Here is a 20,472-nt window from a genome sequence, read left to right on the forward strand (position 1 = left end):
TAAGTACGAAATAGAGTAATGTTATAGTTTCAAAATGTAGCAAAATATATTGTATCTATGACTAACTCAGTACACATAAAAAGTATATTTACGCGTATATTGTATTTGCCCTCACTATAAATATATCTGCATGTATATAATATTTCTATTCAATTATTTCCATGCGAATAATTAGTGTATCCGTATGTATCTGCTATAATTCTAAACAATCGTTATATTTGACAATCTTTTTAAACTACTTTTGTTTCGAGGAAATATATGCCTTAGTTTATCGTAGGGGTGTGCATTTGGTTTTTCGGTTTGGTTTTCCACTATTTGATTTAGATTTTTCGGTTTTTGGTTTTGTAAAAGTGTAACCCAATCGGTTTGGCTTTTTTTGATTTGGTTATTCGATTATGTCAATAATTAATAACATAACTAAAGTAATAATATTTAATCCCTTAAATATACTTTTTAATATAAATCATATGTAAAACTTAAAACACAATACTTATAAGTATACCTATTATAGATGTAGTTCAAACATAAAATATAAACGTAATCATCATGAAAGGCAATAACCAAAAAGGGACAAAATTGGTTAACTCCAACTTAATTCTAAACCTAAACATTATATATATATAATTCGGGGTTTTTCGGTTTTTCAGTTTTTATTTTTTAAAATCCGAAACCAAACAAAGTAATTTATTAATCCAAAACCAATCCAAAAAATCAAAAAACCAATCCAAATAAAAATTCGGTTTGATTTGGTTTGGTTATTCAGTTTAATCCGAATAGTGCACACCCCTAGTTTATTGTGTGACGTAATTTTTTTTATATAATATGTAAATTATGATTATTTTAATGAAAGAATGTCATTGATAATTACACCTGAAGTATAGTTCTTATGACCATGGTTAAGTCATTAATTTTAGCTTTATTTTATTTGAACATGTAAAATAGTTGGACATTTATTAATTATTCTAAATCTAAATACAATTATTTAATTATTAGCCACGCACTCAGAAAATAAATAAAAATATATTATTGAGCTGGTCATTTATAAAAAAATTAACAATATAGAATAATTGGAAAAGCAAGAAGTCGCAATATAATGACTTCTTTTCATATTGATCATTTCATTTATCTTGATTAATTTATTTTCATATTATATATACATCTCACCAATAAGGTAAAAATGGGGGAAGGAATTGCAAGGTAGAAAATCAAATTCACACGACAAGGTGAAAGTTCGGGTAATCAGTCATCAACTAAACTATTAAATTTTTTTAAATTAATATGAAAAAAATGATGATTTGTTTTCTGACAAAAAATATTCATCCATCAAAATAATAATTAATAAATAAATATTATTGTTTTTATATCTTTAATTAGCAAATTATAATTATATTTATCGATCGATCAACTGCGTAACTCATGAATTATGAGCTGATTTGCCTCCTGGGATGCAGAAGAGGTGAATGGATCCGAGCCCATCAGAGAGCCAGTTTGACCCAACGGCCCAACAGTGTGGGCTTGGGCCGATTATGGGCTAGGTTGTGTGGGTTCATTTCACTTGACCACTCTAAATGCAACGTAAAAATTTCACGGGGCATCTTATTTAGTCGCTCCGATTTAACTTGTATCTATTTTTGTTTGAAATATTATTCTGGTATTCAATATTTACGTAGCTTAAGATAAACTACTCTTTTTCTTAGCTATTGTATAATAGTATTGTTTTTGTATAGCAATTGAAGTATAATGTTTTGGAAAAGTGAATCTTGAATTTCGAATAATTAAAAGTGAATTTTAAATCAAATGAGTTATGTTTGAAAAAAAAACTTTAATTAAAACGCTGGCAATTATCATTATTATTAAATGAATTTGTTAGATTTATTGTTGTTTGGAGTTCAATGAACTATATAACTATCATAGAATAAAATAGCATGCAAAAACTTAGCTAGTAGCTACCAAACTATAATAATAGTAATAATAAACTCAATTAATCCTACAAGTGAGATCTAAAAATGATAGAATATATATAAATTTTATCTTTATTTGTATGAAATAAAAAAATTATTTTCAATATACAATTAACGACTGTCCAATTATGGAAAAAATCATGTCAAAACATGTGAAGATGAATTGAACATTTAAGAAGAAAGACCAAACATGTGCTTTCATACTCACATGATAGTTATATAGTTCATTCATAGGTCAAAATCAGAACTAAATAATTTAGTTGTCAAAAAATGACAACACTTACTGTACTTTAGCCACATATGACTGAAGTTTGTTTAATTTTTTTTTATAATTAATTCGAAGTTTGATAAAGTTAATCTTAACAAGTCATATCAAATTTCGAATAAAAACTCTAATGTTTGATCTTTATATAGCTACACTTTTGATAAAAATGTCCAAATTTTGTCAAAACTTCAAATGCGACACAACTTTTGTCGTAAATGTCTGAAGTTGTATCTGAATAAATTTGTAAAAATAATAATTAAAATTACAAATATAAATTAAATAACGACCTCAAAAATGAATATTTATACACTTCACCAAAAGCAACCAAATATACAATGAAAATGAAGTTTTTTAATATACATTTCTACTACTGATTTCTTGTGAAAGGGTCATACAATTCAAAATTGATTTAGAATTTGAACATTATAATTTCATATTAATCAGACTATAACTAGAAGCTGATTTTGAATTTGAATAATTATGATTTCATATTAATCAGTCTCTAGAGCGAATATCAGATATACGGCGGAAACAAAAAAAAATTCAATCACTCATTATTTATCCTTTTCATAACTCACTATGAATTTTGTTTTAGTCAAACAAAGTATAACAACCACTAGTAAGTTTGTTTTTCATTCCTTCAAACATTCCTCATTATATTCTTTTTACAATAAAACTTCAACTATTTACTTTCTCCTCCCTCCCTCTACCCTTCATCCATTATTATTGTATAAGAGAAATGAGAGCAATAAAATGAATAAAAATCCACATGCATATATCTTGTATCTATTATTTTTTTCAAAAATTTGAACCAAAATTTGAAATACTCAAATCAAATATGCAATTGAAAGAATTCAAATCTCATGATATTTATGATCATATGGATGATCCACAAAAGATTACAAGATCATCTTCAAAATCTAATACAAATTCATGTACATTACCAAAAAAACAATACAAGAAATTAGAAGATAAGAGGAGAAAACGTGTTGCTTCATACAAATCATATACTATTGAAGGTAAAATCAAGAATTCTATACGCGATAGCTTGCGTTGGATCAAGAATAAATATTCTTCTATAGTGCATCGTCATTAAAAATATAAATTTGTGACGGGATATTTATGACAGATAAGACTTGATCTATCGTAGAATTATCAATGTGGAAGAAATTGAATAACATAACCTTCATTTTTATTTTCTTGGATGAACTTTTTGTTTAGACATGAGGTATATAATTCTTTTCAATGTAAGGTTGTTTTGTAATTCATGTTTATTGTAATTACAATTGATTGGTGTTCAAAGATTTATGTTATGATGGAATTTGGACTTATGTTAATTGATTATAGTCTGGAAATTGAAGGATGGTGACTTGGCCATGGGTTGATAAAACAATAGTCCTGATTACTCTCTTCGTTTCAATTTATTTGTTCTATTTTAATTTTTAGTCTACTTAAAAAAAAGGAGAAACTATCTAATTATACAACCATTCCTACAATATTTTACTAATTCTCTCTATAGTTGAAATAATTACATTTATCTCACTAATTAATAATTTGATACCATATTTTAAAGTCAAATACACCTAAATACATATTTTTTGCTACAAGATACACTGAAATAAGGAGAGAGGTGATTGAGAACATGAGGAAAGCAAGCGAGATTTGTCTATGCATCACAAATATATGTGAATCATACAAAATACACATTAGCATACATGTATTTGGTGTGATTCACATGTATCTAAGATACCAAATATACGTGCGACAGAGGAGAGTGGCGAGCGAAATAGGAGGGAGGCAAGCGAGATTTGTCGATGTATCCCAGATACATGTAAATCCACTTACAGTGTATTTAGAACAAATTACACCTAATTTTAACCTCATGTATCCCGAGATACATGTATTTTGATGTATATGGACGCACCAAAATCTATAAAATTCGTAATATTACAAACTAGTGTGTATCTAAGTAATTAACTCCTAAACTAGTGAGATTTATGTAAGTTACCCTAAAAAGAATGTCTCTTCTTTTTGGTAATTTTGAAATTTCAACTTTCCATATAACATGTTTAAGACCACAAAATGAAAAGATATTTTAATACATTCTACATATTTGACAACAAAATTCAAAAATGTTCTATACTTTTTTAAACATCATATTAAATTAAATTTAAACAAACAAATTAAAATGGAGAGTACTAGAGTTCTATTTATCATTCCATAAGCAAAGTAACATGACATGTTCCCAAGATGTACACTCTTCAATGGTCCTAAACTCCATATTCTTCTTCAAAGAAATAATCAAAATTTATATCAGACCAATTATTATCAAATTTATGTAAACATTCATCATGTTGTTGTAGAAATACAATTTCATTTTGTTCATGTGGCCCTTGTTCCTCAAAGGTCCATACCCCATTACACACTTGTTATTTGGGTACAACATGAATGTCTTTGTTGTTCTTGTCTTCTACTTCTTCTTCTTCACTTCTTGGCTCATGTATCATTGATTTTGCATGATGTTCATGTTGCTGCATGGCTAGTCCTTTGATTTCGTCCGGCGGTGATAGAGTCAGAAATTCTAACAAGAAAATTTGAAAATAAAATGTTAAAAGAGTAACATAATTGAAATTCTACCATAAGTTTTGACTTTGTGTTAAAAGGAAATTCAACAATTTATATTAGCTCTATGTTATTTTATGTGATGTTCTTTCTTCTTTAATTATAGTTGTTTTAAACGAAGGATATTTTTTTATATTTTTGAAATAGTTTTAACTTTAGAATTTTCATTTGGTCTTTTTAATGACTTAATTTTATAATTAAATAAATATCACGACATGTTTATGATTAAAAGTTTTAAAAAATCTTTATTTATTTTTTCTTAGAATTATTACTCACTCGAGCACCTTCACATGAAATGAAATAGATGAGATCATATATAAATAAGATATATTGATTTACCTAGATCATCAATATATTTTTTCGTCAACAAGGATTCAATTGAACTCCCTTCTTCGGACGACATAGCTCCATCCTTGCCTCTTAGACATGAGAAGTTGGTTTCTCGATTAGAACCTTGATCAACAGAATAATTTTCCGTTAACGGGTATTCAATTGAACTCCCTTCTTCAGACCACATAGCGGGGTCTTCAAGATATGAGGAGTTGGTTTCTCGGTTACATACTATATCAACGATATAACTTTCTAACAAAAAAGATTCAATTGAACTCTCTTCAGACCATTTATGACATGCGGAGTTGGTTTCTATATTTTCTAGCAAAAGAGATTCAAATGAAACCCCTTCCTCAGACCACGTAGCATCGTCCTTGCCTTCAAGACATGAGGAGTTGGTTTCTTGATTAGAACCTATGTCAACGACATAATTTTCCACCAAAAGGGATTCAATTGAATTCTTTTCAAACCACGTAGCATTGCTCATGCCTCTAGAACATGAGAAGTTGGTTTCTATATCTTCCGACAAAAGGGATTCAATTAAACCCACTCCCGACCACGTAGCGTCGTCCTTGTCTCTAGGACATAAGGAGTTGGATTTTCGAAGGGAACCTATATCAACATTATAATTTTTCGGTAAAAGAGATTCAATTGAATTCCCTTCGGACCACATAGCTTCGTCTTTGCTTCCAAGACATGATGAGTCATTTTTCCCAGTGGAACCTCTATCAACAACAATATTATCTTCCGGCAAAAGAGATTCAATTGATCTCCCTTCAGACAACGTATTATCTCCCCGGCTATCATGACATAACGAGGAGTTGTTTTTTCGAGGGGAACCTATATCATCAACTATATTCTTTTCGGGTAAAAAAGATTCAATTGAACCCCCATCTGACCCTATAGTTGTGCCTTGTTTTATCGAGGATTCGCCACAACTGCCATCAACCACAATTTTCGGTACATTTGCAGTGGTTTTAATAAGCTTTTTGAGGTTTCTAAAGGTGTAAATTCTCCTACGTAAGTTGGAATTCCAATAGTTCTTTATATCATTATCTGTTCGTCCAGACAAAAGTTGGGCTATCGAAGACCACCTGTAACACATAATATGAAAGCGATCACGAAAAGTTTGACAATGTTTAACCAAATACCATATATATATCAATCTTTTTGAAACATATTAAAAATGTACATCTTAATTTCGAATAATATAATTCAAAATGTCAATAACAATTCTTTAAAAACATGAAATCCCCTAATTAATGTACATCATGCATCAATATTGGAATATATATTTCAATCAATAGTTTACTAGTTAATTAATACACTAGTTTTCTTTCGAACCAAAAAGAAAAGATTGGAATATATATATATATCACAAAAATAAAAGTGGGTAGATAAAATGTTGTACATATACAATCAGACCTCTCTATAATAAATATGGTTAAGGTTTTTTTGATCGGATTTTTTTTATATCATGTTATATTATATGTTTTTATAGCAATATTTCGTTATAGCAGGCAAAATACATCCAAACAAACGTCGTCACTTAAAAAGTTTGTCTAATTTTTTTTTCCTTGACAATTTTTTTTAAGAAAATAGAAATAAAAAACAACCTATTTCCCAAGGTGCTATGCAATTTGACAATGATTTCATCTTCTTCTGCAGTAAATTTGCCTCTCTTCAAATTTGGTCTCAAATAATTTGTCCATCTTAATCTGCAACTCTTTCCACATCTTGATAAACCTTCATTTAATCATGTAAAAATACTTGCATTAATTACTATAATTAGTAATTAATTATAATATATATTAATTAATGTAACACACTAGAAAAATAAACAAACTCTCATCTTTATGAGCTATTGTTGATCAAGCAAAACAAAATGTAATTATATAAAAAATATTTTAAAGAAATTAATCTATAAATTTCTTTCTAGCTAGACACTCTTTATATTTTATACTTTATTAGAGATATCTAACTGGTTCGAAATAAACAAATCAGTCAATAACATGATCTTTTTCAAAATAGATATTTTTTTTTACTTCCAAAATATTATAAAATAGCGAGAAAGATAGTCAGTCCTCTTAAGCTAGCTGCTAATAGTATTGGCATAAAAAATGTGATAAAGATGAAAAAAAAACTCCTTAAAAAACACGAGTGACATTCCTCCTTAATCAAGGGTCTCAAATTTGAATCCTACTGGATACGAAGTCTTTTTTTTAATTAATTACCAGCATTTTTGGGAAGAGACCTCCATGAACCTTCTCCATTAACTTGAATATACTTCACTAATAGTTCATCTTCTTCATATGTCCATTTTCCTTTTTTTAGCCCAAATTTTTCACAAGAAGGTGCCTTCACCATTTCCTTTTTTTTTTTTTTTTTTTTTTTTTTTGTATATGTTCAAAAATTTAAAGGTATAGATTAGGAGTGGATTTATAAAGAGATATTTGTGGTGGGGTAGGCCAGGGGCGGATCTACAATATCAATTATTTATTCGATATATTCAATCTATTAGCTTTATTTGCATGTACTATAAATAAATAATTTATTTCGAATTCAGCAAGTAAAAAGGATAATAAGTTTAGAATTAGTGAACTTAAAATTTTGATGGCGAGATTTTCATGTGATCAAGGATAATAAGTTTAGAATTAGTGAACTTAAAATTTTGATGACGAGATTTTCATGTGATCGAGGGCCTTTATAACCAAAACTTAACTTATAATATACACCATCAGTATAAAAAAAATTAATCCATATGAATTTTAGCATGTAAGAAAGTTTCATGCCTTATTATTAATGTTACGTATTTAATAATTGGAAAATATCTCAATATATGATACTGTAATTAATAAATTTAAAATACATGAACTTAAATTAAATTTGAATTCGCACAAGACAAGCAACAACAATAATAACAAACGTAATATTATAAATAGAGTTAGAAGAGGATAGTATATACTATATACATAGATCTTACTCGTACCTTAAAAGATAGAATGTTGGTTTCAATTGACTATCGACTTAATAATTATCCCACGAGACAAGCAAGAATTTTTTTTTAAAAAGCAAACAACCTTCAAAGTCATGATTATGACCACCAAAGAATGTGATGCAGTTGATGAAGTTTCTCATCTCTTAATCAAATATCTCGGATTCGAGCTTGAATATGAAAAAAATCTTTATAAAAAGCGTTTCCTCGGAATAGGGACTTACACACCACAAATTCAAAATAATGTCGATATCAAACAATAAATAATAATAAAAAAAGAATTCATTATTGTGAATCACTCCTCAAAAAGGCTACAATTATAAACACTTTTTCATTGCAGATTTTGTCACTACAATATGGCTATTGATCATAAATACGTTCTAAATAATAATGGTTAAAATGTGTACTTTATAATATAGAAAAATTGACACGTGTAACCCTAGTTGAGCTTGCATAATTTATATCTAGTTATTTTCAAGACAAGTGACTTAATTCAGAAAGGAATTTGTGTCCATTTGATAATAGCATAAACCTGTCGATCAATTTGAGCTCGATTGATATTTATATATGTTTTTTAATTTTGAATGTATATACGTATATATTTAAATTTGTATAAAATTAATAAGTATAAATATTTGCATCCTACCTGGCACTTTTTGTGTCGTTCAATTTGTCTGAGATGACATCATGTAGAATGTGTGTATCTATTTATTCAATTTTATATAAATTTAAGTGACTACTTATACATATACAAATTAAAAGATATAAATATCGTTTACGTATTGTACCAGAATATATGGACCACATAATTTAGTTATCTATGTTTTGGTTTGGTAAAAAGGATATTCTTTTGAACAAAAAATTACATTAAAAGAAAAAAAACATCTCAACCGTTATATGTCGTTGGTTTGGTAATAAGTAGTGCGGGTACAATTTTGTTCATCTCTTCATTCTTCTTTCTAAAGTTCCCCATAATTCAAATCCATAAAAGGATTTGCGGATCTTCTTGAAGTATTTGATTATCAAGAATAGTTTGGCATATTTTTATCTCTTTATAAATATCTCAAGAGTTTAGGGGATATTCGAGATCACTTTTTGATGTTTTCATGATTTCTTTGTGAATATCCAAGAATTTATGAGATATTCAAGATGTCGTACGTCATATTGAATATTAAAATAAAATAAATGGAAGTTAATTTGTATAAATGATTTATAATTGAGTTAAGCAATATATATCGTTATTAGGTTAAAAATATACATCTGTTCGTCATAAATTTTAAAGTAAACATAATTTTATTGATAAACATTGTGATTTGTGGGTACAAAAATGTTTATCTCTGTTAAAAATATATATTTGTTTTCCATAAATTTTAAAGTGATAAAAATTAAGCAGTCACCAAAAAAAATTATAATTTTATTTATAAACATTGTGATTTGTGGGTACAAAAATGTTTATATCTTGATTCTTTTTTCTTAAGATTTCTTCGTGATTCGACAGCTGTTAGTGGCGTATTTCTTGAACTAGAATAATATGGACCTTCAGTTGATCTCCACTGATATTTATGAATATTTCATTAACTCATGAAATTTTCGAGATTTCTTTTTAAGAGAATATATTACACTTAATAGAGACATGAAGTATAATTTAAAATAGGGTTTTTGGAGACTATTCTATTTTAAATTATACATCAATTAACATATTCTTATTTCTAAGATGGAGATAAATTTTGTAGCTCTAAATCATTGATGATCAAATCTTCAACTAAATAACTCTAAATAATTTTAACACTCTTTCAAAATTTAAATAATTTTAATTTATTCAGACTCGTAAATAAGTTAAATTGTAAAATAATAAATGCACTTAATAAGTTGTTGTTTGAGTCATTTAAATTATGGAAAAGGGTCAAAATTGCCCCTGAACTATGCGAAATAGACCACTTGTACCCTCCATTATATTTTGGGATCAAAAATACCCCCGCAATTATCCCAGGATACCACAAATACCCTCAAGAGTTAACACCCCAATTTTTTAGTGACGTGGCAAGCCACATGGGACTAATCCCTCCACCTAAGCATTGCCAACTAAGATTCACTACAAAAGAACTTGGCTTTGTCGCCACAAAATCCCAAAATATTGCCACTAAAGGTTATGAGTGATTTTTAGTGGCAACTAAGGCTCCAACAACTATTCGCTAGTAAAACCTATTTTTTCAACAAAAAAATATGATAATTAATTTTCGATAGCGATCTAATTTTCTAAAATAAATAACTTGCAATATCCATATTAAAAACATCCAATATTACTACGAAAAATAATCAAAATTACTTCTCGATTCAAATCTCCTATTATATATATATATATATAATGCATCATTGTACATTTTATACATTTACATATGACATAAAAATAAAACATATAGTGTCTTCAAACTCCTACTTAATCGATATCATATTTGGTTTTTTAAAAACAATGAAGAAAAAAACACAAAATTAGAATTTAATGTTAAAAACTTTTAGTGACGATTTTCTGGGCTTTTGTGGCGACTGTTGTTGCCGCTAAAGGTCTAGTTCTTTTGTAGTGAATCCTAGTTGGCAACGCTTAGGTGGAAGGATTAGTCCCACATGGCTTGCCACGTCAACAAAAATTTGGGGTGTTAACTCTTGAGGGTATTTGTGGTCTCTTAGGATAACAACAGGGGCATTTTTTATCCCAAAATGTAACGAAGGGTATAAATGATCTATTTCATATAATTCAGGGGCAATTTTGATCCTTTTCCGTTTAAATTAAGACCTATATGTCGTAGAACAAAAGTTTTAAAAGGAAAATCAGATCTGAGATTTAAAATTAAAAGGAAATATGAATAACACTGACAGACACTTTTCCAAGCTATCAATATAGATTATTTTTTACGGTCATTAATCAGAGATTTCAAATTTTCTTTCTAGATATATAAACAATTTGAAAGCGGCGTTCTCAAAATGAGTCAGTATACGAATTTGAATTAGTCAGGCTCTCATATGAATATCAAATGAAAAAAAATCAAACTATTAAATGACTTCACGCACAATGGCGAATCTAGATTTTTCATTTAGAAAATTCGAAAAATAAAAATGTATGAGCCTAAGATTTGAACTCCTAAACTACTAAATCAACCTTACATATTTCGGAGATTCAAAAATTTATATATACAGTGAAACTTTTTGTCGACAAGATCAGATGAACACTCCCCCGACCCTCTAGATCCGCCCCTATCACGTGTCAGTAAGGGTGAACATTTGCATGTGCATGGAGCTGTTGTTCTCTGTAACTAATTACTTTATACTATAAATAACTTAATTAAGTAAAAGTTACTAAGCTAGTTGTAACAACCAGTCTGTCTGTTTGGATGTATTGTAATTAATTGTAAAGACTAAAATTAAGGTATCCTATTAATTTGGGACCAAACTAATGATACCACGTGCATCTAGCTAACTAGTGAGCAATAATAAACATTGAATATATATATATATATAGCGGCGTAGCTACACTCATGTCAGGGTGTTCAATTAGACAATCTTCGTCGAAAATTTATATTGTATATACAAGTAAAATGATAAATAAAATTATTAAATAACATATTCCGAATAGTGGACACCCTTGACACAACAATATGATGTAACCCAATGGTTTCAAACGCATTGAAAGAGACACCCAAACTTAAAATATTCGTGTGTTTGAACATCACTAGTAGCAAATTTTCACTTTTTAAGAGGTTATACAAAGGATTAAGCATGCAGACCAAAATGAGGTTATAGAAAGGATTAAGCATACGCAGACCTTGAACCTATCTAGGTAGAATGCCTATTTCTGATAGATCCTGAGATCAAGGAAAAAACAGTCCAAAACAATATAAAGAAAGAAATAACAAAAATAAAAAAAGTCATGACAAAATACTATGGACAATCTAACAAATCATCCTCTAATAACAGTAATCAAAGTACAAAAAAGTAACAGACAACTATTAATAATACGACTATAATACAGAGATAGAAGTAATACAACACTTAACTATCTAACTAATGACCCGACTCGCCCCCCCCCCCCCCCACCACAACCCACACCCTAACCCACCCAAAAAAAAAAAGTCAAAAATGAGTTGCCTATCTTTAGAGTAAGTCATAAATCTCACATGGCGTAACGTGTTGTTTGGCTTTCCCATTGGATATATTAAATTAAATTAAGGGGAAAAAATGAATATATATGTATATATAATATTTTACCGACAACTATTATATTATATTCCTCAAAATCATGTGTGGATATTGAATTCCCTATCCTTTTCATTATCCTCTTTCTTATTTATTTATTCACTTTGTATTAATTAATTGATTTTCTAGTTTCTCATATGCTTTTTCTTTTTACCTCTCATCATTTTTTCCTCTTCTTGTAAGAAGAAAAAGCAATATGTGAAAATCATGAGGGGTGGAATAAGGGCGGAGCTAGAGGGGCGAAAAGTGTTCATCGTTGAAAAATGACATTATAGTTATAAGTTTTCTTTTTGGAGTAAATACAATATAAGTGATAATATCTTTTATGAAAATCATGTATCTGCCAATATAGCTTGAGAGGGCTTAGAGAAAGGGCGCCCGATAGGAGTAAGAAGTTTCTCCAAACCCATTTTCGGTAAAAAAAAATCACGGTATACAAGGTTAAAATTATGGATCTTCTTGATTTATTCGTGCATTTACTTCTTCATGTTTTAAACTTCCTTAGTGAAATTTTTTAACTACACCGCTCTACGCTTTGGTACAAAAATGTCATTGTTAGTGAAGTCATTCACCTCAATTTCATCTAAAGTTATTTTTCAACTAGTCCATTTTGAATTATCGGATGTATAAAGAATAAAAGACAGTCCGACGCACTAAACTTTCATTATATGAGGAGCTTGAAGAATATTAGAAGAATGAAATCGCATCGACTTTATTGTACGCAGTATTATCTTACATATGTACATAATAACAGAACACTTGAAATGAGATTCAACTAAATATCAGAAGTTGCATACAATAGTGAAATTACACTAGAAAATCAATTGGAACTACTACTAATGTACATATTTAATACATTTGATTCTTTCCATAACCCTAATAATACCAAATGAAAGAACCAACAGAAACAAAATAAACCCTAGAGAGACATGTGCTGCTACACAGCTTTATTACTGAGCAATTTACAAAGTCACAACTGTTGTAAGGCAACAAATCAGTGAGTCTAACCGAGTTGACGAGAAACAGAACGAATCCTTTTTTACAGTTTCCTCGTCGTGCTCTTCGTGTTACCTAATATAATAGTTTCTTTACATCATTGACAATTCGACGAATTCCTTCAAGCGCCAACTTTCTGTGCTTTTGCATCTGGAGTTTTGAGAGGTTCAGCATGATGTTTCCCCTGTTGTTGAGACCAGTAGGCATGGGCAGATAAGACTCTGTCCAGAAGTTCCTGGGGAACAGGCTCGCCTCTTCGTTGTTGCGGGGCAATGCTTGCTGTATGTACTAATGTCTTCCATTTATCCTATATAAACAAAGCACCACACATCACATGGATGATGGGAACAATCATTAGCATTTGCTAAATAAAGATTAAAAATTAGTGAGATCTATGCTTATCTAGAACAACTCATATGTTCCCCCTTTTGCTTTCTAGGCAATCATTCAGAGCTGTCATTAGATTCATTAAGCCATTATAATACAATTTACAATATAATAAAACTATGGATTGTCAAAATATGGAAAGCATCTTGTCATATGACGAGAGACCTTTTCTCGTGTTACTAAATACTCCTCCCATTTCATTTTATATAGCGGTATTTTATGGTCTTAAACATGTCATGACATACATATGGCTTTAAGAGCATATCTTCTAAAAGGTAAAACGGAAATTTTAAAGTTCCTAAGTTTCAAAATGTCTCGTTTCAAAATATAGAAAAGTAACATTCTTTTTGGACAGACTAAAAAGAATTTAGTGCCTTAAAATTGAAACAGAGCAAGTATCTAAGACGTGGGATGCGAAGTCCAAATGATAATGAAACCTTGACCATTATTTGCTAAGAACAATATGTAATAACATCAAGGATGTAAAAAAACTAATTTTCTCAAGAACTGGCATAATGCATGCAAAAGGAATTGCTACAATAGAATCCTCAGAAACAATAATGGCACCAATACGATGTCTAACCTTCAAGTCAACATAAGTTCGGTGATCAGCATTATCAAAAGCACGCATTTTAACATCACGCCACCTGCATTATCAGAAATTATTAGAAATGCAGTTCTCTAGTGGACAACAAACTCTAAACTGTTTTTGCTTGCAAGGAGGATCTAAAGTTCTCATACCTTCCAGTTCCAAGATGCTCCACAGCTTCAACTAGCGCTTCTACTTCTGCAACTGAGAATGGTCTCCGTATTCTACGTTGTGAAAGTTCAGAACGTTTACTTTTTTGGCTCAGCGGAACCATAGCAAGTGCCTCTGCAGTAACTGAAGGAACTATCACCAAGGCTCTAGAATCTGGAATAGATACATCAGTTGATGAATCAATAGGATTTGTAGGAGATAGCTCTGATGGATGGTTATTCTCATTGTACTTGCACATCTCAGTCTCTAGAGGGTCTGCTGAAGCGTTGTGAATCCCCAATTCCAATATAGGACTAGGTCGCCGCCTGAGCATAAATATAACTAATTAGTCTTAAACCCAGTCAATTTCCTAAATGGTAGGCAAAAAAAATTTGCAACTAGAATTTCTTTCCAGAGCAACACTATGCAAAAACATAGGAGTGCTAAACTCTTCGATCATACCTTGTTAGTTCCTGATCTGCAGCATATGTTGATGAAGCCAGAAGTTTATTAGGAGATGATGATGGAGAAACTTGGGTGAATCTAGGCTCCAAAGTGAAACCCAAATTATCGAGGTTGCCGTTCTGGGAAATGCCAGCCTGCTCCAGTGTTCTATTGTCATCTCTGACCTTCTTTCCCTGGAGAACCACCCCAACCCGTAATCCACTTTCCAGTATAGCGGTAACTGCCTCCATAACCGTTCTCTGCATAAGAAAATTAGCATTTAGCTTAGAGAACTTCCAATTCTACAACAGATAAAACTTTCTAACATCACCACAAATCAATTTAGTTACAACTGCCAACATTATCATTCCTTAATTTAATGCAAGCTTTCTGCATATCAGAGAATTCTTAATTAAGCGACTTCAGAGAGATATTAAATGACAAGAAAGATTAAATGAATAACTGTATTGACTGACAGATGCAGCAAGAACAATAATTTTCAACATTCAGCACAAGCATAAATCGTCAACTGAAGTTCCTTAGTCAACCTAGGGAGGTGGGGGATTATTGTATACAACAGAGCAGGAGGAAAAGAGGACACCCTGAATACCTTCAGCGAGCCAACTGTTGCAGTTTCAGGAACCTCAATATAAAGCTCCGGCACCTTGAAGGACTTGATGCTAAATTTTACTGAAAGGATAAATTGGACTCAAGTTAGATGTTTTATAGAAGATAAAAAAGCATGGTATCAAAGAGGGAAAATTGAAAAAACAAATGAAATCCAAAATCTCTTACCATTAGGGTCCTTCTTGTGATGATTGTTAACTGGAGCTGGATCAGTAGTTCCTGTAAAAAGCAATACAGAATATTACTTAGTATGACTACATAAACCACCAGGACCTTCAATTTCAATTTCAAGATCAATAGTAAAGTATTGACCTCTCGGTGGGATGGCATGGGAGGTATTAATGTCTCGTTTGATTTCCTTGTCAGGTGAATTTGTCACGCTTTCACTACTGGCCTCCTGGTAATATGCAACAGCAAAGCCATGGTTGCTCAATTTCCGTCTCTTGGAAGGAACTTCAAGTTGGCATCTCTTGCGTGCACGTACACTTTTCCTACTGAGGTAAAAGGACTCCACTCCGCCATCTAAACCACCAAATCCATGTAGTTAGAAAATGACATGAAGTGACAATAGAAACATGTATAAGAAAAGCTTAAGCTGGCAAATTATCAGAGGTGTCAGGTATATCCTAACTTACTTGTGTAAGATCGCTCATATTCCTTCAACTTAGGAGCTGCTTTCCAGTGTCGAGATTTCAGCATCTTCCTTATTCTTCTGTATCCAAGTCGTGATGTCGTCCTAAAGGCCCTTAACTTGGTGCTATATCTATAGCAGTCAAAAGAATTTTCGTCATCATCTCTAATACCTAACTTTACACTGTTCCTGTGCTTTACAAAAGAAGCACTAGGAACCGAATCCCTGTACAAGGGTAACTGTACACTACCGTCTGAGTTAAACAAACCACTGTTATTAACACATTCTTCAATTGGATTCTTTACACTACAAGTGTTAGTCACAGTTACGTCCTCTATCTGCTTGCTGTCATCATCTAAGTGCTTTTGAATTCCTGTCCTGATTTTACCATCACATGGAACTTCAAGACTAGAGGATCCACCTTCAATTTTGGGGTGGAATTTTCCATCAGGTATATTGACCTCCTTGCAGTTTTCCAACTTCAAGTCAGCGTCAGAGCCTATAACAGTAGAAGTATGCTCCAAGAAATAATTATTTTCTGCATGATGAGGTTTATCGAAACAATGTTTCAAATTCTGATCTTGGGCTGCAGTTTCGGATATATAATCGCTTTCTACACAACTCCCCTGGTCGAGGCACTCTGATTTCACAGCTTTACCTTCTTCCACTTGTTCACTTTTAATACCATCCCTGCCATCAGCAATTTCATTTTTCCCTTCTGCTGCATTACTGGAAGTGGAGCTTTCGCTCTCCAGTAAAAGCTTCCCGGCAACAGCCGCCAATAATTCAAATGCACAAATTTGATCATCATCCAATTTTTTACAGGAACGTCTCCTCTGAAATGATTCAGAATCGCAGACGATATTTAGAAAAGTATATAAATACAAGACTTGTAAAAGATCAGACAATTTAACAATTTCAGCATCCTTACTCTAACTGATCTAGGAGCTTTAGGTATAACTGGAACTTGAAAGCCATTGAAACCAAAATCTAACTTCTTCTTATACACCATATCTTCAGAAGCATGCCAACAAGTGATCACCCAATGCAATAAACCAATGTCACTAATTTCACCGATCTACACCAAAAAAAAAACAGTTTTTTATCAATCATACCATTAAAGCATTGACCAAAGACAGGATATACATCACTCCAATGTTCAAAAGTTAAGAACTTCAAGTGACTACAGATACAAAGGCACATAAAAAATGCAATATCATTACATAAAGCAAACATATTTTTCACATAAGCCGAGTGTCTATCGAACACAATCTCTCTACCCCACAAAGGAAGGAGTAAGGTCTGCGTACCTCCTACGCCTACCCAAACCCCGCTTGTGGGATTACACCAGATACATTGTTGTATTTTCCAAATGCACTTAGCTGATCCACAAATACAAGGAAACCATACATCTAAACGAACATCAATATATGCAGAATTCGAGATCCTTCCACTAGCCACGAGTATATATATGCTAAAATGCTTACTATACAACTCAAAAAAGATCAACCACTGTTCTTCAAGAAGTAATCAGCACTACAAAAATGCAACAACAAAAAAAAACCAAAACTTTCAACAGAACACTAAAGAAAAACCTCCCATTTTATATAAGAGATCCATCTCTACAAACCCAAATTCCAATCAGGCAACAATTCAGAAAGAAAACACAATTTCTTTCCCAGTTTCAAAATTTTGACTTTTAATCCAACCAACAAAACTACACCTCAATCAAAACTAACAATCAGCAATATCCATTCTACTTCATTTTCGATTCACCGATAATAACTATAAAATCAAACCCAGTTCCAATTCTCACTCAAATTCAATAATTTCAACAATTTTCGCTTAAAAACATCAAATTCCACACAATCAAACTGAAAACCGAACAAAATTCAGTAAATCCGATCAGATCTCCCCGTGATCAACCTGAATTTTCACCGTAAAACTCAACCAATCTCCATCACCATAAAAAACCCATCAAACCCTTGTTGAAAACAACACAAAAAACTGCATCTAACAAAATTTCAAAAAAAAATCCAAAAAACAGAGCATAAAAACCCCCAAAAAAAAATAGAAAAAATTACCTGAGAAGAAATCTATGTATTATGTATGAGAATTATGAATTTTCAAGCCATGAAAAAAAATGCTAAAGAAGAAGAAGAAGAATTTGTACTTGTTTGTTACAACATTTTTTATTTACTTTTTTTGTTGGGTAAGTGAAATTGTGGACAGGATTGAAAAACCTCTGGGTTTGGTAAAAACCTCCCTTCTCACTTCTCTCTCTTTTGTACTATTTCTCTCCCCCCTACCCCACTCCCCCCACCTTAGCCCCCCCACCCACCCCCACAATTAGTTTGTCTTAAAATTATTTTTAATAAAAATCCTTTTTTTTTTTTACGAAAGTGTTATCACGAATTTTTACTTGATGAAAGATGTTTTCTGTAAGGTGTTTTATATCGACAAGGCAAAGAGAAAGCGGTTTAATAAGAATAATTTCAAATCAAAATTGTCCTCCATCTCGTATGTAGAAATGATTGACAAACATGTCATTACATAATCATGATATCGAATATGAATGATCGTTATCAGGAATCTAAATTGATTTTAGGCTGTACATCTGATTTTCCTAGGATTGTAGTTCAATCGGTTAGAGTATCGCCCTGTCAAGGCGAAAGTTGCGGATTCGAGCCCCGTCAGTCCCGACGGATTCAATAAATATATTTATCTCTCAATTTTTTTGTGAAAAGGGGGCAGGGAGCGTTATTTCATTCCCAACAGGGGATCTTTCTTTTTTTCTTTTTTGTTTCACATTTCTTATCAAAGGAACTGAAAGCCCCATATATGTTATGCTAGGATGAGTTAGGCTTTTAACAGCATAAGTAAGGATACAGTAAAGTAGATGGGGTATGTCCTCTTTTAATCAACGAATCTCGATTTTGCCCCTTGGTTATTATGATATTATCTTTTAGTAAACTGATTTATTGTACTAAAAAAAATATTTTTTTAAGAATGAATTGATTGTTTACAGAAATATATTGTAAATGATATATAAAAAGGGTTTGAGTGAGTATTTTGTTACTTTAATTATTTTATTTCAGAATAATCTAATTCGAGATTATTATTCCATCAAGAGACAAGGAATATCTTATCTCAGTACTAATAATTATTAATCTTAGGATAAATTATAACACTCTTTGTAACCAAACAAGAAATTAAGGGGTATAAAAAATTTATCACAGGATTATCTCCCTTTCCATCATACGAAACGTGGTAGGAAGCGTTTTCTCTCATGTAGCATTGATCCAAATGAGTCAGAATCTAATATAAATATTGAATACCAATTTATTTATTTATTTTGAAAAAAACATAATACCATTAGTTATTTCTAAAATATAGTTAATATGACTAATTTAGTAAAATAACTTTATTCTAATAAAAGGGACACTCTCATTTTAATTGTTTAGGCGCATATATAGAAATATTATTTTATGTATTTATCTATCTTTTAAGAATATATAATCGTGTTATCTCATAAATCGCCGTGAGCTACTTGCCAAATTAAGTGGATTGAAGAAGATTAAACTCATTTTTATCTTAAATTTATCATCTTAAAAGTCCTTTATGAAAGCTCACATCTTTGATATGTGATAGCTACGTAATATTCTTAATTTATTTATTTAAATATATCAATTTTTGATCAAAATATAATTAATTGTTCTATTACAAAAGCTACATATTGATAGTGGTGAACTGGTGATAGATGATTTCTTAACGAAAGTGCTAAATCGTTAACGGACTATTAAAAGAAAATGAAAGGAATTATTTTTATATTTAAAAGTGATTTAATATTAGATGATTTAATTCACAAAAATATTTAAAATTTATTTTAGATCAAAATCTCAAAAAAAAAAATTATTTTTCCTTTTTTAAAATTCATGTTCAATCAAATAATATTACATATAAATTGAGATAACCACAATAAAAAATAATAATCATATTTGAGAGATCTCCCTTGATAAATTTTTTTGTGATACTAATTTCTTTTATAATTTATAATATTGTACTTATATCTTTTATTTTAATTTTATTATAATATAGTTACGAAGTACAATAACTTAAATTCAGCCTAAATTCTATTACTATTATCTTATTGAAAAGATCAAATTGACCATCAAATGTGATGCAACGAATTAACTAAAGATTTTGATTTCGAACCTTGAGTATAGA

The 20,472-nt window shown here is 30.7% G+C and overlaps 2 protein-coding genes across 2 annotated transcripts; both read right to left on the bottom strand.

The window, feature by feature from the left end:
• Positions 1 to 4,655: 4,655 nt before the first annotated feature.
• LOC125819419 (transcription factor MYB111-like) lies at positions 4,656 to 7,545 on the bottom strand. The gene is made up of 4 exons (XM_049498850.1): positions 7,413 to 7,545; positions 6,795 to 6,924; positions 5,188 to 6,272; positions 4,656 to 4,807 (listed from the first exon to the last, which is right to left on the bottom strand). Exons 1-4 carry the CDS (start codon positions 7,543 to 7,545, stop codon positions 4,656 to 4,658), a joined length of 1,500 nt encoding a protein of 499 aa, XP_049354807.1.
• Positions 7,546 to 13,208: 5,663 nt separating this feature from the next.
• On the bottom strand, positions 13,209 to 18,507 carry LOC125819478 (telomere repeat-binding protein 3). The gene is made up of 10 exons (XM_049498908.1): positions 18,330 to 18,507; positions 17,177 to 17,323; positions 16,250 to 17,081; positions 15,927 to 16,136; positions 15,783 to 15,833; positions 15,598 to 15,677; positions 15,006 to 15,247; positions 14,546 to 14,869; positions 14,388 to 14,451; positions 13,209 to 13,724 (listed from the first exon to the last, which is right to left on the bottom strand). The coding sequence occupies exons 2-10, from the start codon at positions 17,255 to 17,257 to the stop codon at positions 13,539 to 13,541; spliced, it is 2,070 nt and encodes a 689-aa protein (XP_049354865.1). The 5' UTR covers positions 17,258 to 17,323; positions 18,330 to 18,507; the 3' UTR covers positions 13,209 to 13,538.
• Positions 18,508 to 20,472: the final 1,965 nt, after the last annotated feature.

Source organism: Solanum verrucosum, unplaced genomic scaffold (genome assembly GCF_900185275.1).
Source record: "Solanum verrucosum unplaced genomic scaffold, falcon-dt-bn FXZP01000255.1, whole genome shotgun sequence".
Classification (NCBI taxonomy): domain Eukaryota; kingdom Viridiplantae; phylum Streptophyta; class Magnoliopsida; order Solanales; family Solanaceae; genus Solanum; species Solanum verrucosum.